The sequence below is a fragment of the Buteo buteo genome, chromosome Z (assembly GCF_964188355.1).
Source record: "Buteo buteo chromosome Z, bButBut1.hap1.1, whole genome shotgun sequence".
Classification (NCBI taxonomy): Eukaryota; Metazoa; Chordata; class Aves; order Accipitriformes; family Accipitridae; genus Buteo; species Buteo buteo.
Genome location: NC_134204.1, coordinates 52,151,119 through 52,176,375, shown reverse-complemented (window position 1 = coordinate 52,176,375; position 25,257 = coordinate 52,151,119). Strand labels below are relative to the sequence as shown.

The 25,257-nt window shown below is 41.2% G+C and overlaps 1 protein-coding gene across 1 annotated transcript; it reads left to right on the top strand.

Moving 5' to 3' along the window:
- Positions 1-434: 434 nt before the first annotated feature.
- Positions 435-16,492, top strand: ISOC1 (isochorismatase domain containing 1). The gene is made up of 5 exons (XM_075021667.1): positions 435-824; positions 10,046-10,165; positions 10,330-10,533; positions 10,902-11,018; positions 15,010-16,492. Exons 1-5 carry the CDS (start codon positions 525-527, stop codon positions 15,154-15,156), a joined length of 888 nt encoding a protein of 295 aa, XP_074877768.1. The 5' UTR covers positions 435-524; the 3' UTR covers positions 15,157-16,492.
- The last annotated feature ends 8,765 nt before the right edge of the window (positions 16,493-25,257 follow it).

The following is a 25,257-nucleotide window of genomic DNA, read 5'->3' as shown; positions in this document are numbered from 1 at the left end:
CGGGTTCTGCCCCCAGCTCGGCGGCAGCGGGCTGCGCCCCGGCGAGGGAACGAGCTGCCCGCCGGCCGTGCCGAGGCCGCGACGGGGCCGCCCCAGCGGGAGGTGCCCTCGCCTCCCGCCGCCCGCCTGCCCCTCTCCGGCACACCCGGGCTCTCCCCGTCGGCCAGGACGAGGGCAGACGTCTGGCTGAGGGGCTGCTGCTCCTCCCGCCGCCCGCCTGAGGGGGAGGCACCCGCCCTCCGAAGAGGCGCGGCGGCGGGAGAGCGGGTGCCCGCCCGGCGGAGTCGCCCCGGCGGCGCGCCCGGCCCCGAGGGCTCGCGGCGCAGGGCCGGGCCCCATGGCGAGGAGGAGGAGGAGGAGGAGGAGAAGGAGGAGGAGAGGGTGGAGGAGGAGGAGGAGCAGGCGCAGCTGGGATTGGGGGCCGCCGGCGCCGCCCGCCCGGCCGGGGGGAGGAGGCGGCAGGAGGAGGAGCGGCGGCGCGGGCCGCAGCGAGCCGGCTGCGGTCGGCGCGGCTGCTCCTGAAGATGGCGGCAGCGGAGGCGGCCGCTGCTCCGGGCGGCGGGAGCTGCTCGCCGGCGGGCGGCGGCTCGGTGCCCGTCCTCTTCTGCTTCTCTGTCTTCGCGCGGCCCTCCAGCGTGCCCCACGGCGCCGGCTACGAGCTGCTGATCCAGAAGTTCCTCAGCCTCTACGGGGACCAGATAGACATGCACCGCAAGTTCGTGGTGCAGCTCTTCGCCGAGGAGTGGAGCCAGTACATAGACCTGCCCAAGGGCTTCCTGGTCAGCGAGCGCTGCAAGGTGCGCCTGGTGCCGCTGCAGATACAGGTGAGACCCGACGGCGGGGCGGCGCCGGCCGCCACAGGTGTGCCTGCGTGAGGGCGGGCAGCCCCGTCCCGCCGCCGGCTGCGGCTGCCCGCCCGGCCTCCCCGGAGCCCTCCGGGGAGAAGCGGCTGCCAGCTGGGGTGGGGGGGGCGGCGGCCGGGGGAGCCCGGGTTGGGGTGGGGTGGCGGCCGGGGGAGCCCGGGGCGGGCGGGAGCCGCGGGCAGAGCCCCGCACGCCGGCGCTGACTCCTGCGTGGAAACTTTTTGTTTCGCGGAGGCGGGGAGGCAGGTGCGCTCCGCGCCGCACGCGTTTGGTAACCGGGCTTTGCCTTCAGCGCGCCAGAACTTGCTTGGCCCGGCGGTGAATGGGAAGACAGCCCGGTGGCTGAAATAAGCAGTGTTTCCGCCTTTAAACCAGGCGGCGGGTGCTGCCCGGCCTTCACCGGAGCTAGTGCCGCTGGGAGGAAACTCAGAGGGCGCCGGTAACGAGGGCTCTGCCGGAGCGCGGTCTCCTGGCTTGCCGGTGCCTGGGATGCCTGTATCCCTTCTGGCCCCCGAAAGCTCTTTCCGATTTGCAGGTTCGTAACTCGCTAGTTTTGTGGCTGTAAACCAGGAAACCAGACTGCCAGACAGATACAGTACGTGTGTTTCATACCAAGATACCTTTATGCACGCTTGAGGTTCGTGCCAGTCATGCTGTAATAGTTGCACTCGAAGCTAAATTGCTTTTTCCTTTCTCCAGCATCATGAAGTCAACTGTAAAAAAAAACAAAACAAAACATGTAGTTGTTGTTTTAATTGAGAACATTCTTCTTAATTTATAATTAAGAAGTTTTAGTTTGTCAAGCCAACATTACTAGTAAGTTGAAAAAGTGATGTCGTAAAAACTGAAACGTTGCTCATCTTGTCTTTATGCTTCCACAAACAGTCTAATTCACACAGTTTGTAAACTCTGCTTAATCATAGTGTCTTGAACCCATAAACTCTCGAGGTGTCCTGTTCGCTTAGACTGTACATCAAGGATGCCTTTGGAGTCTTTTGTCCTTTCCTTAACCCTATGTATGGAAAGAGTGGTTAGTAAGACCAAACTAGTTTAATAGCTTATTTTGTCAGTTACTACTCATTTCATCATTCGTCACTCATTGTCTTCAGTTTAAATAAAACCTTTCTCCTTTGTGTGTTGGAAACAGAATGGATGGGTGCCCAGCCAGAGAAATGGAAAGGGACCGTCTTGCCAACTTGCAAAAAGAGTTGGTATGGGTGTTAATTCAAGCAAGGATGTTAAAAATGGAATTTGTGCAATCTGGGTGTGCAGCAGTGGTGCAGGTCAGAATTTTGTTTCTTACTTGTGCGTGCAGATCACTGCTCTGCAAAGACTCTCTTGTAAACAGCTTCTGCACTGAAACTATAAATGCAGCCCCAGCATTCATAGCAGGACGTACATCTCGGTGTAAAAGGTCAGCATTGAGACATGGAAGGATACGTCATTCCCAGAGTGCAGATGCACTACGCAGCTTTTACTGCAGGGATCAGGATGAACCAATATTTAATGCATTAATTGCCTAATTGATTAGCTGCTTTCGCCGATACTGTTGCAATTCTCTGACAATAGCAACTGTTGATATGAAAAGGATTGTACTTGTGTATTATTTTAGTTGCCTCCTTGATGTGCTTCAGCAGCTGAGAATGAGCTGGAGACATCACAATGATGTCAGTCAGCTCGCCTTAAGCCACCGGCAGGTGCTCAGAGATCACTCGTTTGGGGAACATTTGGTCTGATAAGTCACAGCTGCGCTTTTTAAGACATCTGGGATTTACTGATGGGAAGATTATACTTTATTTCCATATGTTGATTCATGCACTGCCACTATTGTGTGCCCTTTTTGTCTCCCTCCCCAATGTTTTATCTGCAGTTACACATGACATAGGTTTGTCAACTCTGTGTGTGGCATAGTCAGTTGAAATACCATTTTAAACGTGTCTTTCAAGAGGGACAACCTTTGCTCACTGATGTGATTAGACTTGCATATTTGGAAATACATATTTGTTTTAAAATAAAGAGTCACAGATACTAGCATCTGTATCCCTAGACAATAATTTCAGTATTTTTATGTGCTAACTTTATAAAATATATGTATGTGTTTAGTTAGGGATGGCTACCCTAGGGCGGTAGCACCTGTGAGCCCTGGAACGATATCCTCCCATTTTGATTCCTGTGTGGACCTGTCACGGAAGGATGTCTTTTGTTGCAGTAGCTCAAGAAATGTCAGTACCAAATGGTGTTTGACTGGGCTGTTTCAATTTCCTGTCCCTGCAGTTGAGGGGGGCAGTAATCTCATGGAGAAATCACCATATGCTGCCCTTGGAAAGTCACTCCATGTAGCTCAATTCAAGGCTCGATCCATACAGGGACATTTGCTCTCCGGTCGTATTTGTGCCTTCGTACTGTGCTCATATATGCAAGTTTGTTTGGTTTAGCTGTCCTGGCGCAAAACAGCCACTTGAACTTTTACTGGCCACCCAGTGTTTGGCAGGCTGGGATGCAGTAAACCCTGATGCTCAGCCTGGCTGCCGCTCTTCAAATTCCTCAGCCACTGTCTTGCAGTGAGGAGGGACTTTACCCTCGGCCTCTCCCAACGGGTGAGGAGGGCATTTGCTTGCAAATTGAGGGACTGAGTACTAGCAGCAAGCAGTCATCTGCTTTTCATGGAATTTACTTTTTTTGAAAGTTTTAACAGAATAATATTTACAGTTGAGGTGGGGGAATGCAGGACCGCTTTAACATCTTCTAACTCTAAGTGCAGTTAATTAGTGCTACTAAAACTATCGTGTTTTGCTGTAACTGTTGTAGCTGCCTTTGGAGGAGAGAAGCAGTAAGGAAAAACACTTTGGAGAGATCAGAAGACAAGACAGCTATGCTCATTATAGCTGTGTAATAGAGGAGTTCAGCCAGCATTCGTGTATATGCCCAAGAGAGGCTATTTCACAGTTGCTGTCATAACTTCAAGGTGACTCCTCTTCCGCAGTACTTGTGCCCCGCATTTACAAACTTGTAACCTTAAGATGCTGGAGCTAAAAGGGTAAAATTATTGAAATCATTGCATAAAGCATCTCTACTTCAGGGGTTCTTTTTAAAAGACATGTTGATATCTCGGGTGGATCTTTCTTGCAGAATGTTACTTAATTGTTGCTGAAAGATAAGGTAAATAAAACAGAACTATTTATACACAGATTTTCACTCTTTTTACACATGTCTAATATTGCTACATTCAGATGCTTTGGAAATAGAAGTAACATTAACTCAGGAGCCTAAGTCTGTTTTCCGAAGATCAGGAAAAAGCAAAGCATAAATTGCAGGATTTGAGTCAAGTGAGGGGAGTTGTTTCCTTTTTTTTTTTTTTTAAACATGCAATTATAAATTTGGATACATTAGTGCTACAATTAAATACAGTCTTTCTAAATAAATATTTTTTTAAAAAAGCAGCACTTTAAAGAAGGGAAAAAACTGACTGAAAATACTGAAAGAGAGGTTTCTTAAAATCCAGAATCCTTGTTTCTGTATCTTTACTCTGCAGCAAGCATTTTGATACTTTTGGATTTTGATAAAGGATTTTGTACTTTTGTAATTATATGAACATCATGTGTTTAGCTAAGTCTGTCCTTTTAAAATGCTGAATTGCATATAAAGGCAGCACTTCAGCTTAGCATAAAATAAATATTTATATTCCTAAGCTGAAACACTTGTAAGCTATTTTTCCCTTGAAATACATTAAACTGAATTTCTTCTCCCCCCAGCCCCCCCCCCTTTAAAAGGTAAGCACCAAAGTAAAACTGAATCTTACAGATTTACTTTTAGAAGTAAAGGAGAAGAAAATATGATAGCTTCTTTTTGTTGTTGTGTTTTCATGGCATCCTTGAAATACCAATGCTGTGACGTCCTCTGCTCTGCCCTTTTAGTGGGTAACCTTGGCAAGAGATTTATGAGCTGACTAGTGATGTCATGTGGGATTATTTCTTTACTTCCATTTTCTTGTTGATTTCAAATAGCGGGGGAAAATTGCATTTTGTATGTGCAATGGTTTCCTGAAGTTTGAACAGGGAAAGTACAGATGAAGACCCAGTATATGTGAATATTTTTGTAAAGCTGATACTGTAATTACAGCATTTCATCACAGTCACATTTTGTGTGATTAAAAATAATCAGCAGAGATGAAATAGATGTGAAAAAACACCAGTCCTTTCCCACCTAGGCCTTCTCTAGAGTAGGATTTAAAGCTGATGTAACTCGTGAGAGCATACCTTTAAATCCTGGTCTGGACAAGGTCCTAGAGATGACTCCACTAGCTGGGTGAAAGAGCTGCATCGGGTTACGTGTCCATCTGACATACCTATTCTGGTTGTGCTGTGGATAACTTCCAGCTGGAGGGAAGAAAGTCCTGGTGGCTAATGGAGGGTAATGGAGAAGCTTATACAGCATGTGTGGGATCTTCAGGTGATTTGGGGTGTTGGGTTTTTTTTTTTTCCTTTTAAATTTAGATTGTTTAATGGTACCGTGGCTGAGCAGATGTTATATTTGGGGTTGATTCGGACAGGTGCCATGCACCTGCAGCGGCCCAGCCTACCTCTCCTTGGAGTGAAAGCAAAGAGGTGCTGGCCCAGGGTTTGGCATTCATTCGGGTGTACGCTTGCCCCCGCCCCAGCTCGCTGGTAGGGTGCAACGCTGGAACAGTGCGGGTGGTCCTGGTGTTCACTGCTGGGGGATGCATGAGGTGGAGGTGTCCCATATCCCTGATGCAGTGTGGCCGTGGAGGACCGAGGACGGCTTTGAGAGCAAGTGAGTGGTAGGACTTACGTGGCACACTGAAGAAACAGTAAATGGAAACTTTCCTTTATATGTAGCAGATACTTCTGTGAATTTATTTATGGACTGCAGACTATTTATGAAACTTAATTTCAAACTACTTTCTGCTGTGCTCTTTCCCACATCTGCTGTTCCAAGTAACACCAACAAGTGTTGATATTTTGATCTTGCCGTCTATTTCTTCTGGTTTCTTCTTGTTCTGCCAGGTGTTGCATGGTTTGATTTAGACTGCAAGTTAATCAGAAATAAATAGGAAAATCAATATAGGAATTATTTGTGTTAGATTTTGCGAAAGCTTCTATTTAGCAAATACATAGTTGACCCAACTTTATTTTAGACTGCCGCTGGTATGAAACTGAAGGCATAAATTAAATCATATTAAACCAACTTGATAATAGAGGAAAGCAGGCAAAAAGCTTTTGCTCCAGCTCCCTGTGATGTTTGACATAAACACATGGGATTATGGGTTCAGTGGAAGTCTGTAATGAGGATGCTCCCTAGCTGAAAAGGTAGTCAGTTTTCTTCTGTGCTTCACTGTCAAATCAGAATAATATTGAATTGGGCTCTATAAGATCTATTCCAAATCCACTGCTTGTAAATATTCTGTCATCCATGTCATTGCTGAAACTGAAGGCAAATACTGTATTTGGGAGGAGCTGCAAGCATCAGAGAGAGCAGAATTCAGGCTTTTCATTACAAGTTGGAGAAACAAGGTGAAATAAGATGCAGTTAAAAATGGGTGCAATAAAGGTAGAAATAATTCCTACACTAAGGTAGAAATAATCAACTATGCAAATAAAACATGAAGGAGAGTTCAAGGATGATTTTTGAGGCTAAAATGCACCTCAGGAGTCTAAGTATCTTCAATTATGAAAAGAGCAAATAGCATACTGGAAAGTACAAATTGAATAGAGCCTGCAAGGGCTGTGAGTTGACCAATCTTCTCTGGGGCTCTACTACTGCTGAGAAGTGTTATAGGCTGAGAAATACTACTGTTATAGTAGTATTGGGTGCCTCACTGTAGACTGCAATTTGAAAAGCACCCCAGGGAGGACAATGAAAATTATTTGAGTTGTAGGAAGAAAGACTGAAAGTATTAGATATATTTTAGAATAAGGGAGGGACAGGACTAAAGGGAGACTGGATCTGAGTCTTGAGGTATGGGAATAGATGTTTGTGCATGGTTATGCACGTGAAGGAGGATGGTAATGCTGTTGCATTTCAGATCCAGCATGGACAGAACTGGAAATAATGCTCTTAAACGGCAACAAAGGAGCTGTGGGTAAGACACTGCAAGGTAAAGATAAGAGCTGTGGGATGGATTGTATAGGAGCTTTGTAAATTGTTTATTGCTGATAGGTCAGACCAGGTAGGTATCTGAAGAATATTTGTGTTTGGTTGATGCTTCTGTAGAGGCAGACTGTGCAACCTCTTGAAGGCCTTCCTAGTCTATTCATGCTTGTTCCTCTAAGGATGGAAGTGCCATCCACTGCCTTGGCATAGGAAGGTGTATACTAAGGCAATAGACTAACTCCACGTTGATCACCCTGATCCATGATGGTTTGCAGTAGTTCAAAGTGATCTTAAAAAAATTAGAGTGGTGGAATGATTTATAGAAGAAAATAATGGTCTTTGCTTGTCCTGTAAATGCCAAGACAAAATGACACGTTTTCTGAGTAGGAGGCACACTTATAAATATTGTCTATTCCAATTACTCTATTTTTGCCACTGAGCCGTGGGAAAGTTAAATGTCATGATTGACTGCTCTGATAGTAGTGCCAAAGTTAGAATGGGTCACAGTAGGTGCTTGCTGTGATGTTCAATTGTACGTTAGTGCCTTTCATCAACTGGTTTCTGCATTGTTCAAGCACATAGATGGATGGTGTTCAAGAACAAGGCAGTTATTCAGTATTTAATTTTATTTTCAAGCGTTCTTGGTCCCAGGCCTCATTTATTACATGGTGTAGAATTGCAGAAGTGTCGTTTGGGAGAGATATCTAGGGGCTGCCTTCCCTAACTCTTACGCAAAGCCAATTCTTGATCAAATCAGCTGTCACTTTGCTGAATGCTGAAAATCTCCAAGGATGGAGATCCCACCACCCATGATAACCTCTTTCAGTGCAGCTGTACCTTCCTAGTGAAAAAGACTTCCCTGACGCCTGTTGTGATGCTCTTCTGTCTTCCTGTGGCATCAGTGGGTCCAGTGTTAGACCATCTGCTTTATGGTCATTACTGCATTTGCCTTCGTAACTACTTGTGTTAATAGTATTGCCATTTTGCTGGCAAGGACTGAAGGAACTGAGGTTATCAACTTTGGCTGTTTTGGCAGTAGCGGTGTACTGAATCTGAGAGGTGTGGGAATTTAGTTTTTACAATTATAATGCACAAGTAATTTTTACAACAGTTTGCACAGGCCATTCTGTATGGTTGAACACGGCCATTACTGTAGTTTTTTAGCCTTGGGAATTGAGATCAAACATGTTTTACTCAGGAGATGTGCTGAATCAATGAAAGATTTGGGACTTATATTTAAGGATTCCCAATTCCCAGACTCAGCTTCACTTCTGATTTCTCTACCTCCTCCTTTCAAGTGGCACATGGAGACAGGGAATGGGGGTTGCGGTCAGTTCATAAGACTTCGTGTCTGCCAGTCCTTCCTCCTCACACTCTTCCCCTGCTCAAGTGTGGGGTCCATCCCACAGGAGATAGTCCTTCATGAACTTCTCCAATGTGGGTCCTTCCCACAGGCTGTAGTCCTTCACAAACTGCTTCAGCATGGGTCCTTTCCATAGGGTGCAGTCTTTCAGGAGCACATTGCTCCAGTGTGGGTCCTCCACGGGTCCACATGTCCTGCCAGGAGCCTGCTCCAGCGTGGGCTTCCCACAGGGGTCACAGCCTCCTTTGGGCACCCACCTGCTCCGGCATGGGGTCCTCCACCGGCAGGTGGATATCTGTTCCACCGTGGACCTCCCTGGGCTGCAGGGGGACAGCCTGCCTCACCATGGTCTTCACCATGGGCTGCAGGGGAATCTCTGCTCTGGCGCCTGGAGCAGCTCCTCCCCCTCCTTCTGCACTGACCTGGGTGTCCGCAGGGCTGTTTCTCTTACATGTTCTCACTCTTCTCTCCCAGCTGCTGTGTCACAGTGGGTTCTTTTTACCCTTTCTTAAATATATTACCACAGAGATGCCACCAGCATCACTGATGGGCTCAGCTTTAGTCAGCAGCGGATCCATCTTGGAGCTGGCTGGACCTGGCTCTGTCCAACATAGGGCAGCTTCTGACAACTTCTCACAAAAGCTGCCCCTGCAGCCTCCTCCCGCTACCAAAACCTTGCCATATAAACCCAATATATCCCTGCTCTTCCCAAATATACTATTTTACAGATTTTTTTAGTTTTGTTTTGGTTTAAAACATCACAACCTTAGTTTGCAGGAAATGAAGTGTATACAATTAATGGGTACTTCCCAGAAGCAGTTTGTTCAATTTGATTTATCAATCTGCTGAAAAGCTCCTGAATGGATGTAATTCCTCTTGAGTTGCCTTACAACTATATGATAGTATGTAGGTGCTTTCTTTCCCTGTAGCCTCCAACTGAAGCCTTATCCTTTGCTTCTGCAGGTAGTGCAAGTAATTTCATACAAATACAAAGCACTCTTTCAAAGCATGAGAAAATTCAATATTTGATTTCTTTTTTCTTACCCCTCGCTTCTACCCCACTTGGTAGCCTGTATGAGGGAAACTCTGGGAGATTATTTTTGTCATTAAAATGTATTCAGTTCAGTTTCTGATCATAATACTGAGAAGCTTCTGTGCTTTCGTTCTAGCCTTTGGACTTTCAGCAGACTTGTGCTAAAAGATGTCATAGATAAAACAAAGTGACTACACAATGAAACTTGAAAATACATGTACGCAGAGTATTGAAAGCAAGTGGAAGTCTGACTTTTTTTTTAACTTTAATTTATCCTGATTTTATGGCAGTTCCAAGAGTTGTGGATTTAAAAGTGAATTTGAGGAATGTAATTTTCCTGTTGGTACTTTTTTTTTTTTTACAGTACTTCAGGGAGTGTGCTTCTCTGCCCCACTTTAGGGTTCAGAAGTTTCCATGTACGTTTACACTAACTTGTGTCTCTCGCCTAATAAAATCTTGATTACCTATTGATGACTGTACTATAGTGCTTGGTATCAGCTGCTCATTTGAATTTAGAAACATACCAAATCAGGCCTAAAAAACCTTTCTCCTATTTTGACTTAAAGTAACAAGTCTGTTACCTGGCAGAGGTGTTGCAGGCTTTTTTTCGTTCTGCTGCTTTTCTGAAAGGGTCTTCACTGCCATGGAAAACATTATCGTTATTTTGTTTTTCAGATGACTACTTTGGGCAACCTGACACCCTCAAGCACTGTGTTTTTCTGTTGTGATATGCAAGAGCGATTCCGGCCTGCCATCAAGTACTTTGGTGATATCATCAGCGTGGGCCAACGGCTGGTATGCTTTTTGCTTTTTTTTCTTGTAGTGGGTTTTGATCACACATGTAAGTTATTATTTTACACACAGCCAGTTTACTGGTTATTCAGTTTCACATAATAACGTCTTTGCCATTATCAATCTTTAATAATTTCTTGTACGCTTTCCTTCCTGCCCCGTTGCAGCTCCAAGGTGCACGGCTCCTAGGAATTCCGGTTATTGTAACTGAGCAGTATCCCAAAGGTCTTGGCAGCACTGTGCAAGAAATTGATTTAACAGGAGCTAAACTTGTGCTTCCCAAAACCAAATTTTCTATGGTATTGCCAGAAGTTGAAGCAGCATTAGCAGAGATCCCTGGAGTGCGCAGCGTTGTCCTGTTTGGAGTAGAAGTATGTACCTTGCCATTCTTGTACTGTTTTATCGTAATGTCAGTTGGCCCACAATAGTATTAAGCATTGCTTTCTGTAATTAAAAAGAGTCAATTTATATTGCTTAGTGCTCAGATATCCTCTACAGATTAAATTATTCTTGTGTTATTTGTCTTTGATATTATCTCATAATAAAATCTGAAATGAGATATTTGTAAACTACAGGCTCTTGTCTCAAACTTGGTTGGCATTTAAAACCCACATTGAGTTCCCTAGTAATGTCAGGGGTAGAAAAATACGTGTTTGAACCCTAATAAATTATGTACTCTACTTTGGCAGTGTGCTACTCATGGTTGGTGGGTTTTTTGCCTGTGATTTCTCCCCTGTAGACTCATGTCTGCATCCAGCAAACAGCATTGGAATTAATTGGCAGAGGTCTGGAAGTCCACATAGTAGCTGATGCCACCTCATCAAGAAGTATGATGGACAGAATGTTTGCTCTTGAGGTAGGTTTCTTAGTCGAGGCTTTCTCCACCTTGGGTATGTATGTTAATTTCCCTACTTATTGTAAGCTAACAAGAAATTTCTAAAGTCAGTAAGTAGTGGACAAATGTAGACTTGAGAAGAGGTGAATGTTCTGATTCTCAGAATAGCTTCCAGGGTGGAGAAGGATTGCTGCCTTATTTTTTCTCCCTAACTTATGATTTAATATGTGGAACCCAGTTTGGGACACTTGGATTTTAAAAGTGATTGTTTCATGCAATCTAGGTTACTCTGTATAACCATTAGCATTTTAGGATACTTTCTTACGGAGTGTTATCTGTATAGCAGAGTAGAAGTGCTATAGAGCTTTTGGTTTTGTTGTTCCAAACAGTATTTGTTCTGCTGTTGAAATTCCTTCAAATGCAATGGAATATAGTAAGTGATCCTATTCAAAGCTTCTTCTTGTATGTCTGTCTGTCCCTCTGCTCTTCCTCATCAGTGCAAATTCAAGCTTAATCTCAAGACTCTGTGATTATAGTAAAGACTTCCTCCTGACCCCCCCTTTATAGGAGCTTAGTCTAACTAAATGTCGAGAAAGTGGAGATAAATGTAACAAAAATATATAAAAGCACATAAAACTATGTGGTAGCAAATTCATGCAAACAATTTTTTGATAGTGTACTCTAACTTGCCTAGAGGCATCACTGTTAGAAATCAAAAACTGATATATATGTTAAGTGTTTCAATTTTTCCCTCAGGCCCTAACAACTATTTTGAAATTGAAACTAGTAATAACTACAGCATTTTATACTTCTTTCATAGATTTCGAGAAGTCTTTTAATTTCTTCTGTTTCTCATGAATAAGAGAATTAAAGGCTAAAGGGAAATCACCAGCATATAGCATTTGATGAGACCCATGACTTTGATTAAATAGAAGCTTAATGTCATCTGTCATGTAAAGCATAGTGACGTACACAGAGTGCAGGAATGCCTGGAATCGTGACTTCCCAAGTCAATGTGGTGCAGCAGCAGTACTAGAGAAAACAAATATAGAAAAACTGAAATCTGTTTGCGTTATTGTGTATGTCTTTGTACATTTGATTATCACTTATGCTGTGTCTGCAAGTGTAGAAGTTGGTGCAGTGTTAACAGATGTTAAAGCGGTGACTAGCTAGCTTTGATTTTCTTTCTAGTCAAAGAGGTATCGATCATCTTAAAAGCATGGTTGGTTGCAAAAGCTGTAATCCAGGCAAATTGGTCGGGTTAAGGTAACTTTTTAGTATGTCTTTGCAATGTTTTCTCACCAAGCACAAAGAAAATGTTTTGCGGTGGTCCCTTAAGTAGTCGTCATTAAAATATGATTTGGGGAATGTTTGCTGGCTTGCTGTGATGACCCAGCCAGTTACATGGCAGTAACTTCTCCTCATCCTCCTCTGTGGCTGCACACACCAACATTGTCTCCTTTTTGTGCCGTAGAACCTCTTTTAAAAATGCTGCTGAGGGCTGTGGGCAAGAGGTGGGCATGCTTGGGAGCAAGAGACTAGGAGAAAGGGACACATGTACTGGGCATGTCAGTAATCCTGATTGACCGAGGTGGTATGTTTCTTAGGGAAGTTGGTAAAATACCAAAGCATTTGGGTAATCCTGCTTTAGTCTCACTGTAGAGCTGATAGTTCTAGTTATACTCTTTTAATTGGTGAGTCTGGCATTGTCTCTTGTGCAAACTTGCTCTATACCTGGTGAACTGAGGTGAGGTTCATTGATCTGTGTTCCCTGGATCCTTCTCCTTACCTTTCTGGAAATATGGGTTAAACGTTTACCTTTTCCCAGTAACAGCCCTCCTCTGTTCACAGTGACCTTTCAAGGATGATAAAGAGTGACCTTGTAGTGAAAACAACCCTCAGCAACCTCAAATAAATCCCGTCTGGTCCCACCCACCCCTTCAGTTCTCCACATTTCCCTTCTCATAGCATGTATTTTGATGGTGCTGGTGACAAACATGCAAATATCTGAACAGGTGTACTAGGAAGTGTGGTTTGAATTAATTGATAGCCAAGGCTTTCAGGTCTGCCTGGATGACCCTAAAGAGTTACTGCTTCTGCTTCTGTTGTGTGCTTAAAAATGACAGCAGGCAAAAACTTGCAATAAAAAACCCCCCAAAACCCAGAAACTGAAAAACCTCAAAATTTCCATTCATGAAATAATTCAACCCAACTGGCCAACAATGTAGCTGTTCTTAGTATCTGCCCTATCTGATGGAGGTGCCTTGTGTCACTGCTTGGTCTCAGATTGAGCCAGCTTAGTCTGTTCCTGCTGGATTTCTTTTCTGTTCTACTTGTTTCTGCGGTGTGGATGCAACACACGATTGCTGCTTTCCTTTGTTTGAAAGACTATGTTCTGAAAAAACTTTTTCTTTCCTTGAAAATAATCCAGTATGCTTAGCATGTGCATCAATTCATTCCTACTAATATCAAAACTATATAAATTATACTTAGTCCTAGAAGTAAGCCAATGCCAGCCTCTTTGACATGTTATGGTATGTTTCACTTCTGAAGAGAAGACATTCTCTTTTTTCAATCAACATTTCTCAGAAGGCAAGGTTCTTTAACAGTCTGTTTTTTCTCTCATCCATACTAGTTACAAGCAAAACCTTTTTGTTCCTGGAGAAGTACACCTTGAAAACATTGCTATAATATTTCATTGTGATTTACCTATTTTTCTCTTTTGTACGTGTATGTGGTTTAAACAAATGTGTCATTGTACAGAATAGGAGAGCTGGGGAAGCTATCTGCTTTGCTTCAACTTAAGAATATCGCAAGGCTTGCTGCCATTATTGCAAGGAGGAAGCATTGACTTGAGTAAATCTAGCCTAGTTTATTTCTCATTATATAGACTGTAGTTACATATACTTTACTGGTCCCCTAAAATTAATAACTTCCCCCCTCAATTGCTTTGTAATGGAACAGCTAAACAGCAGTGATCTATGTCTGCCCTAGAAAGTTTGGAGAGTCTGTTTCCCTTAGTAATTATAATTGAAACCTGTCTGAAGGTGAATGTATCTGTATTTTCTGCCTCTTGCCCTCCCTTGGCTCATTCAGGACCCTATTAGATTTGGTGGAGCCGGCAGCTGAGGAGAGGATGATGGAGGGAAAGCTGGATCGATGAAGAGTTTTACTGCCAAAGCATCTGTACAATTGCTGGGAAGTTGATGGGGGTCAGGGGGTGGTTCAGACTTTAAAGATAACTTTGCTATGTAGCAACAACCACAGTCTTGAAAGTCTGTACTTTGTGGTAACTCCTGTGGTTTGGGCTAGAGGTAGCATTGCTCTGTTTAGTTTCACACTTACAAGATCTAGCAGACCTCTCAGTTTTGCTTTCTATGCAGCGATGCTTTTTATTCTGTAGCCTGTGAGAACTAACTCAGGAATTACTGAGGCTGTTGGTTAAAAGAAGCCGCTGTTGTGCTAGTATGAGTTATAAGGTCTGTAGAGCAGCTTTTTGTTCTGTCTCCTGAGATTATTAGTACTAGCATGCTGTGTAGTCCAAAGACCAAAGTACTAGTACACAACAAGCCCTGAAAGAGAAATTGTTACAATTAAGTTTCTTGCTTAACACCTTCAGCTTCGACCTCCCTATTTTCTTTTTTCCCCAGGCCTTTCAAATCTGCATAAGAGTGAAGAAAGCTATCCTTGGGACCATGCAAGGGGAAAGGGTTGTTAATATAAGAGGATGTGGGTCTTCTGCATATTAAATCTGACATGGGGGAAGAATCCAGTCCAAGCAGGAAGCCTTATTTGCAATCCAGGGCAGCCTTTTTCCTCAGGAAAGTCTAAAAACAGTCACTTTCCATTCTAGCTTTATAAATGGCACTACTAAGAAATGTTAGAATGGAATTCAGAATACTTTTGTTAATAGATGTTTTTAAAAATACCATTTGTCGTTTTTACAAAATGTATACTCATTCACATTTGCAAGTATCTCATGTTATTCTCTCTCTGCTCTTTTCTCTTTCAGCGTCTTGCTCGTACTGGAATTATAGTTACTACTAGTGAAGCTATATTGCTGCAGCTGGTAGCTGACAAAGAACATCCAAAATTCAAAGAAATCCAAAATCTCATTAAGGCGAGTGCACCTGAGTCAGGGCTCCTTTCCAAAGTTTAAAGAGGATGTGGAGGAAGTGTATCTCATTGTCATCTTCAAGGAGGAAGAAAAGCTGTAAGCGCACATGTACACCTTCTTTCACTCAAAGTTTGGTAGAAGTGTAAAATTAAAAATTGACATACTCATGCTTGCCTTAGCAAAATTGTCTGGTTACACATCTGGATGCCAGTATGTTCTGTTTAGTTACATCTGTCAGAGGCTTTGGGTACCATAGGACCCTTTTGTTATCAAATATCCTTATTTATTTGCAAAACAAAAATTAACAGAGCTGCCTGCTAGCCTATACTATACACTGATTGTAACAGCTCTGAAAAGTGCATATTTCTGTGACACCTCTTGATTGTGCACTTTGTAAAAGCATTCTGTGGTATTCTGTTTTACTTTTGTATTAATAGAAGATAATTATGTATTGGATAAATGTGATGTGATACGCTTTAATGTTCTATGTAAATGAAGTATTTTAATAGGGCATAAGTTAAAACAGAGTAAGATATAGGGACTACATGTGCGCTTTTGTTCTCTAGGATAAAATTTAAGCGCTTTGCTTCATAGACAAGACACATAGATCAAGCAGCAGCGCTCTAGGTAGCTGAAGCCTACATCACAACTTTCAATTATTCCAAAATTGACTGCCCAGCCTGTACTTCACTTAAGTGTACGCAAACAGAAAACTGTCATTCAATGAGTTCTTTATAAACAACTGGTGTGAAGTCCTTCAGAACTAGCAGAAGATTACCAAAACTTCAAATAATTTGGCAATGCTAAGGATGTTAAAGAACAAAAGCTTTTCAGCTTCGAGTGCTGAATCTACTACTATATTTAGATTTATTTGTTTTTTTTGTTTTGTTTTGGGTTTTTTTACCCTATTTTAATTAGATTGAATAATTCCATCTGATTTACTCATTTGGCCAAGCGAGCTCTGAAAGAAACCTCAGCTTCTCTAGGTTTTTGCACCTTTTTTCTGGGGTGCAGTTGGGTGGAGTTTGAATGGAATCTGGCCTAAAAGCATTCTTCAGAAAAATAGCATCTTAATGATATTTTTTTTTTATCTAGAACCAATCTTCTAACACATGATTGTTTATAAAGGCACTTCCTTCATGTTCCAGTGGTTTAAACAATGTTGTATAAAGTTTACACTGTGACTGAGACATTTATTTTTTTAAAAGAGTACTAGAAGATGTCATACTGAACACTGATCTTTTTGGTAGAAAACCAATTAGAGTACATGTATTGTTTTAAATTGCTTACTTTCCCCACAAGATGGCTCTAAAAAAATTGTTTCAGAGAGTTATAACTTTATATGTTCAAAATGAATAAAATGTTAATATTTGCTGTCTCTCTTACGCTTGTGATATATATTGAAGAGCAAATCCTGAAAGCTGTGTTTGCTATGAACCTTATTCTGGTTTGTGCAGCTGTGGTATTTCTGTAGATGTCATGGGAATTTCATGTAAAGATCAAGGGTGGATAATGTCTAATAATTCTTGTCTTCTGCATCTAGTTACAGTGTTATTTAGTGCTCCAAAATATGAGGAATGAATTTTATGCTTCAAGTTGGAGGCAGGAAGGCAAGTTGAGTTGAAGAACTGTTGTCCTATGTCACTGACCTACTTTTTACCTTCTTTTCTGGTATATTAATCATGTTGCCTAGCAGTATAAAGTCCACTTATATAAATCAACAGCTGTGCACAAAAATGCTATAAATTTTTCATGAAATAATGGTTTTATTACCTTTTTTATTACCTTACCTTTTTGTGTTGGTGGTACCTAGAGTTAGTAATTGAAGGAAAAATGATAGGGGTTTTTTTGTTGTTTTTTTACATGTGTTTATTTTTGGAACAATACCAATTTCCTCAATAACAAATACATGGTGTTTTAAGAGATAATTGTATTTGTTACTAAAAATTTACCATTTTTATACAAACATAAGTTGGAGGACGTATGTCACAAGTTCCTTTGTACACAGTCCTTTCCTAACTAAGGTTTTTACCGCAAGGGGAATCATTGGCTAGCAAGATGGCACTCGACAAGAATCTATAATATACATTGATATTCTCTGTGATGATTTTAGGGTTTTGTTTTGTTTTTTGGTTTTTTTTTTTGGTATTTACATAGTCTTCTGTGGCAAACTAGATCTTTCTCGAGGTCCTTCATTTGTGTTTTTTTCCATAAGCTCAAAAAATAAGAATGCAGAAATACCCAGTGTTATGCTATAAAACTGAGGTCTTAGACATGAATTTAGGGGCAGAATGATTGAAGTCTTTCTCCCTCACTAGATGGGTGCACTGATCATCATCATGTGAATCATTCAGATGAGATTCTAAGAGTGTTTATTTAAAAAGAATAGAAAAAGTATTGCCATTTATGGCAACTTAGTAAAGTAAGTTTATTTACAGGAGAGAATTTCCTTTGCTTCTGCATGCTCTAACTCATCTGTGTTTTCTGTTCTCTGGCAAGCGGGTGTTCCCATGCAGTAGAACAGCAGAACTGAGCCGTATGAGAAGAGGTCTGCAGGCTGTTGCATTATCTAGTGTAAGTACTGTTTTGCCCTGCAAGGATATGACATTAATTAATGAAACAACACGGAGGAGAATTGCTTAGAGGTATACTCAGGTGATTGTGAAAAAGCCTAATTCATCACTAAGTGCCAGGCTGTCTTTTAATTGAAGGCTTCACCACAGCTGTGGCTAAGCAACATGATTGCCACCTGCTGTAGGTGGCTTCAGTGTGATTTCTTTTTCCTTGAGGAAGTAGACAGACAGTCCTTGATAAAGAAGGCTGGTTTATTTTTCTCTATAGGTGTTCAGCTTCTGTGCAAAGTTGCTGATGTGTTGTTAGCCTCACTGGAGTAGCTGGTGTACAAATTCTGTGCTAAACATAATAATAGGCATGTGCGTCATTGGTTTTTCTCTGCTAAACCCTTATGAAGATGAGTGCTTTTTTTCTTACTGGGACAGTCTAAGTTTTGAGTTTAAAATATGATCCTGATCCTCTCTATTCATAGAACCATGGTCCTTTTCTGCCTGTGTGATAATTTTGTATGAACTAAAACAAGTAAGGTCCCCAGTACCCTTTGCAAAACTTGAAAATGGAGAATGAATAAAAAATCAGCTGTTGCTAGCCAATGTTTTCTGTTATGGTCATCTCAAATGGCTGGAGAAATGATGCCGTGGGACTGCTCCACCATCATTTCTGCACTTGCCTGACAGTAGTTCTTGGGTAAATGTGCACTTAAATAAATCATGCTGCTTATTGAGTATGTTTCCTATTAGACATCAGGGTGGTGCCCTCTCCCTCCTCCTGCCCCATATATTACATTACCTAAACAATGACATTAATCTTTCAGAAGAGAAGAATTAGGATCAATCTTCTCTTTGACGTGAGCGCTCTTGTTTTTTTCTTTTAGAAGCCCCGTAGATTTTTTTTTTTAAGATTTTTGTTGAACTGAAACCCTTCTACTGCTACAGATTCGTTCTCTTATGTAAGAGATGAACATTCAATGATTTGTTGCTTTAAAAACTTTGTTTCTATTAATCATGAAGTAATAACTGGAACTGTGGAGCCCCGAAGAAAGGCAAATGATATTAAGGAGGATAAAGGCTTTTACTTTGATGAGCAGTGATGCCAACTAGTGCTGTTAAATAGTTCACTTGTTATTCTTCAGAGTATTTTCTGCTGTATTAAGTGCTATGGCAGTGACAGAAGATGTCAGTGATTTGTAGAATCTAGGGTTTTTTTCCCCTCTGGATAAATTAGAGATAAACTATACTAGATGGGTATAACAGATGTTCTTCAGATAGGTTTAGAACATCTGCTCTGCAAATGGGCTATGGCAGAAAATCCTTGAAAAAAAAGTTCTGTTTTGATTGTCCAGTACTGGTTTCTTCTTAATAATCTCTGAAATGAAATACTTTCCTGAAGCTGTTGTTAGACCTTTCTGTAATCTCAAGAAGTGCTTCTGGTACAGCAGAGGTTATGATTGATAGTATGCTGCTGCTTCTCTTAGGACAGAACTATATATATATAAAAAAAGATAAGGAAGAGTGTGGGGTCTGGCCTTTTATTACTTATTTGAATTGCATAACTTAGTTTTCTTATGAGATAAAGGAATACTTGCAAAGGACTGCTGTGAATAGAAGGAATTTATTAAGTATTAGCATGCTTAGGTTAGCTTAATAGACTTACTAAAACTGCCAGGGCTGGCAGCTCTCCTGCCACTGACAGCATTAGGCTTTGCTTTAATGAAACCTTTTTATCTGCTCAAGAGAGAAGATTGAGCAAATAAATGAAGAGAACAGTTAATAGAGAATAGAAGGTGAAGTGCAAAGGCAAAATGGGAAAGAAGACTTGTTTTCTAATTATTACTGATTTTTTTTTTCTCATGGGGACGTTAAGAAGCTGGAACACTTATTAACGTAGAATTACTTACCGTAGGTTTGCAAAAACTGGGTAGGTCACAGCAGTCCTTGCCTCTGTCTTGCTGTGCACTTTATTTCCTTCCTGGACTGTTTTTACTTTGTTTTCATTACCTTGTAACTGTCCAAAAAGCAGCTAAGTTTTTGGCTCTGAGTATCACAAAAATTGCCAACTGGAAGGGTAAATATTCTGCTATCAAAATAAAAAAGAAGGGGAAGATGTTGGAGCAAAGACTGAAGATCACCAAATACTCAGCACTGACATCCCTGAGGCAGGTATGAACTGTTACCTGCACAGGGGTTTCAAGAGCAGGAATACGTACAACTGAGACTTGGACAAACTTAAAGCTTTCTGAAAACAGAGATAGCTCATCACAATTGGAATGATTTTAACTGTCTAGGACATGGATTTTTATAGCTAAAAGATCTTTATACACCTGAAATGAAGTGAGTTAGAACTAGATTGGTGCCACTCATCTTGCATCATAGGGAGGGGGCTGAATTGTTAGATTGAGCCAAAATCCATTAGTGGCAGCTTCTCACTGTGCTGCCTCAGAAAAGCAGATGTTTGCAATTAATCCAAATAAGAATATTTGAACTATTTTTTCAGAAAGATTTGCCTGTTCAGGTTCACAAACCTCTTGGTAAAACCTTAGTCTAGCTGAACTCCTGAAGCTGGACTTTAAAATGTCATTCAGGCATCTGAAAAAGCAGGTGTTAGGCTACCACATTGTTTCCATAGTTTGTAGGAGCTTATTAAAATTAAGTGTAATGCTGCCATTATTTTGAAGTACCAATATGTACCTGTTTGTGTTGTTTGTGTCCCAATAAAACATATTAGACATTCTGGCCTTCACATTTTGATCCAGAATTTGAAGAATTCATTAGGTATCTTAATAATTTCAGTGGGATTTGAATTGAGGTGCTGCAGACAGGGTGACTACATCCAGATTTCCTCCCAAGTCATAAAGTAAGGAACATTGCTGATGCCAAGAACCAGGGAATAAACTGTCTAACTGCTCACCAGCGTGTTTAACCAACTCATGGCATCAGTGTTTCTACTTCATGTCTCTGGCTAACTTAAAGACAACCTTACTTTCAGACATTATCTTTTTTGTGTGTGTGTGTTTGTGTATGTGTTGTGGTATTGTTTAGTTTTGGTATATTTGTACTGAGGCACTGAATCTCGGGGCATTTGTCATGTTGAGTAACCCTGCTGGGTTTTCCTAGTCAAAATCCTTTTATCCAAGGAATCAGAGGATTACCATGTCATCTGCTAGCAACTTCAAGGCTATTTCAAGACCCTTACAGGAGAAAGACAGTCTAAAATTGTGTGAATAATGCCATACAGGAAAGTGGTATCACTGAAAAATGGTACATATAGATTTATACTCTTGGCTCAATACTTAAGGTGCCATCACTTGCGAATCCCATGCACTAAATAGCATAAAGTACCCTCACAGTTCTGTTAGTGTTTAGTAGATGTGTTTGGGTGGGTAAGCATGATTAAAACAAGTGGTTTCCCTAAAATTACTAAAATCACCAGAAACAGCACATCACAGGAGAAGTATTACTCATAATCTATGACTATTATGTTGCTGTATAAAATTTTCTTATGCAAAAGAGAACCTGTTGTAAAGATTATAACTTGCATCCCTGCAACTTCTAGAGCAAGGACTAGTATATTAAAAATTCCAAGGGGATTAGTACATTAAAAATTCCAAGGTAAGTAAATAGTTAAATGGGTAAAATCTCACTCCCATGTACTATATGGAAGTTTTACAGTTTAATTCATGGGCCAGGCTGTTGGTCTCTGTGTTTGATTGGAAATGAGTAGTTTACAGAGCTCTGGCATAGCAGCATGGAGCTGAAGCCCAGGACAGGGTTCTGCACTCTGCTAGGACTGATGCAGCTGGCTCCAATGGTGCTGCTAATTCCCCCCTGCTCTGGTTTCCCTGGCAAGTCCTGACACACTTATTAACTGTGAATAACGATGAGGTGGGTTTTGAGTAGCCTGCCACAAATAGGTATTACATGGAATAAGTTTTAAGTTTTCATACAATTAAAAGGAAATCCATGTCCTGCCATGTCAAGGAGCTGACAGGTAGTGTCTGCTGTTACTAAGATAAGTGGGATATACTTCAGGTACAAGCTGAGAATGAGAAGTGTCTCTGAAGTTAAGGATTTTTCCTTTCCCCTGCCCCCTCCCTTCACAATCCCCCTTCTTCTCCCAAAGTAAGAAGTAGAAGAGTTTCGCTTAAAGCATGTCAGGAGAGGAAGAAGGAGAATCTGATTTCATCTGCATCATGATTGGATTCAGGCCATGAATCCATTGCATTGCTATTACTATTGAATAGTGTGTACTGTAAACCTGCTGCAGTACAGTGAGCTACTGGATGGCGTCCATGGGTGGCTGTGACAGGAGGTGACAAGAAGTATTAGTGCTGGGACCATCCAAAGGCTCAGAGCAAGCTTTGCAAGCTCCAGGAGGCAGACCTTTGCAATGCACAGTATCAGTCACTCTAGGGAAACATTGCAAGAAGCCTGTGAGAGGAAAATAGCAGATTTCCTCCTAGGAAGCGTAAGTAGTTGAATGCTTAGAAGCATCTCTCTCTACTGGGGCGACATTAAAGGGAAGAGAGGCTAAAGTCTGCTAAGGAACCACTCTTCCATCCTCAGTGGTAAACATCTCCTCTCACAGTTATGTGGAGGTTGAGCAGAAGGCTGAAAGTGAAAAGCTAAAGAGCAATTCTATTGTTTCAGACAGTTATTTTATTTTAATGAGTACCCAGGAGGATATTCAAGCAATCTGCAGGAGGGGTTGAGACCAGCAATGCATGACAATTCAGAGTCCCACACTAGAGAAATACTGAATATTTACCAAGCTCCAGTCTGTAAAATGAGATAGGGTTAGACAATTTTTCTGAAAAGCCATGATTTGCAGGGGTTGCTGTATTCTATTAAATACTTGTCATTAATGGTGTATACATGAAACACAGTTTCTTTTATAAATAGTGTAATTTCTTTCAGAATGGCATATTTTAGTATATTTTTTAATTTCTGAATATTAAAAATGATTTTCCTATTATCATTAGTTTAAAACAATTGGGTAACGTGTAGCAGATTTACATAGTGGACTTTCTGGTGAGGATGGCTAACATGGTGTTGTGGTTTAACCCCAGCTAGCAACTAAGCACCACACAGCTGCTCACTCACTCCCCTCCCTGCCCCACTGCTGGGGGATGGGGGAGAGAATTGAAAAAATAGAAGTAAAATTCATGGGTTGAGATAAGAACAGTTTAATAGAACATTTAGGAAGAAACAAATAATATAATAATAACAATAATAAAACGACAATAATAATTATAAAAGGATTGGAATATACAAGTGTTGCACAATGCAATTGCTCACCACTTGCCGACTGATGCCCAGTTAGTTCCTGAGCAGCGATCCCCCCAGCCCCACTCCCCCCAGTTTATGTACTGGGCATGACATCACATGGTATGGAATATGCATTTGGCCAGTTTGGGTCATCTGTCCTGGCTGTGTCCCCTCCCAACTCTTTGTGCCCCTCCAGCCTTCATGCTGGCTGGGCATGAGAAGCTGAAAAATCCTTGTTTTAGTATAAACACAGCTCAGCAGTGTGGTAATGCAGATGTGACCTTTCTGTTTTACACAGCAGCAATAGGTAGCATTCTGCACGGAAGAGTTTATTTGATCAGGTATTGAAAAAGACTGAAGGTATAATCAAGTCTTTGCAAGGCTGCATGTAACAATGAAAAGAATGCAATTACCACTTTCAGAAAAAACACTTTTGGTATTAATTACTAAACATTAATTATTATTCTGGTGGTGAGAATGTGCTTGCTTCTGTTTATCCCACACATTATTCAGGCATGTAAGGGTTAGTTACTCTCCCTAAGAGAAGAAAGCCATATGTATTTTACTATAAACTGTGGAAACAGTTTAAAATCTCGAGGATTTGTGATGTGCAGTAATAGAGAGTATTTTAGCTTGCTTATGGAATGTATGGTGAAACCATTGCATTTCATGAAACTGTTAATCTCTTTGTAATCAATGGGATTACTCATGAGTTTATCAGATCATTAACCTAAATAAACTGGTATCATAATCTGGATTCCAGAACATAATCTGCAAAGAAACGAAGTATCAGCCTAGCTATGTCCAGCAGTTTCAATGGGAGGAAAGTAGCCAACAGGGAGACATATTAACTGCCTCTTAGTTGCAGAACAAAAGATAACATGAAAAGAAGTCTACTTTAATGATACAGATGTACACTTGTGAAAGGTCAAAGATTATCAGAGCCATTTACTTTTGTGCATATGGTGGTAATACTGATGACCTAGACAGGATGAGTCCAAAACTGAATAGTTTGAAATATCCCATGTTTTTTAAACTACTGATTGAATTTTTTAAAGCATCTAAATGAAGTGACTTTCCTCATCTGTAGCGTGGATATTGTCAGGAAGTTCTGGTATGTATTTGGACTCAAGTTACATTTGAAAATACTATCCTAGTTATCTTTCACTGCATTTATTCTATTAGTATTCAGAAATAGGTTGTGATGCATGGTAAAGCAATGGGATGCTGTCCCATACTTTACCTGAATGGCTGCAAAAACCCTGCTGGGAAGAATTAGTCTCTGTGCACATTCACATTTTGTTTCCAAAATACCTTTTCATGCACTCTGAAATTTTTTGTCTTTATTCCAGGGAAGAGTAATCTCTTATTGTTCCTTACACACACACAAAGAAAAGAGAAGACACATTCATTCAAAGTATTTCAAGGGAGTTGCATGAGGCATCAACAATATTACAGGGGGGTTTCATTAAGAACCTTTATTTTGTGTGAATGTCACTGTAAAGTCACCTTTACTTCATACTTTTTCCTCACTTCACATCAGTTTCTTTCTGTGGACAAATAAGTCAAGTATGTAAGTAGTGCATTATATTGCTAATGGCTGTAAGATGTGAGTAGTCCTTGGCTTTGAATCCTGCACTGCCCTTGGTCTACTCTATTTGATGCGTACTCACATATCCTGGATTTCTGACAGTCAATGACAAAATTCATTTTAAAGATTTAAAATATAAAATAACTAAGTATATAATACCCGCAATTCTTACCATTTCTATGCCAATGTATACTTCCAACAATTTCCACTGTATATACTTGATCCATGTGACCAGAAGTGTCAGTGCTTTCCTCTTCCATATATCACCGAAGTTTTGAAGGAGCATGTTAAAGTAGTGCAATACAAAAAAAATCTGGTGCTGTGCCCCACTTGACCCTAGCAGATTAATTCTGGGAACTGAACATGTTTTTTCAAATGTATAATGTCAAGATGTAAGCAATGCATTTAGCAGTCATCTCCTGTGCATTAGCTTGGGAGAACAGACAACAAGAGAACTTCTGGAACAACAGGAGGCAGAAATTCAGCCCCAAACCATCTCTTTCTATAGCCATGTAATTCAGAGAGGCACAATTCCTGTCTCTTCTCAGTCAGCAGGAGCTGTGGCATTTCAGAAGTTGCTTAGACATCACAGTTTGGTCCACTTTACATGGTATCTGTTGCTCAGCTGTGCAGCACCAGTGCAGGATCAACTGCCTCTCACTGTACCATCAGAAGTAGTTCATCATGTAAAGCTGCCATAGCCTGTGACAGGCC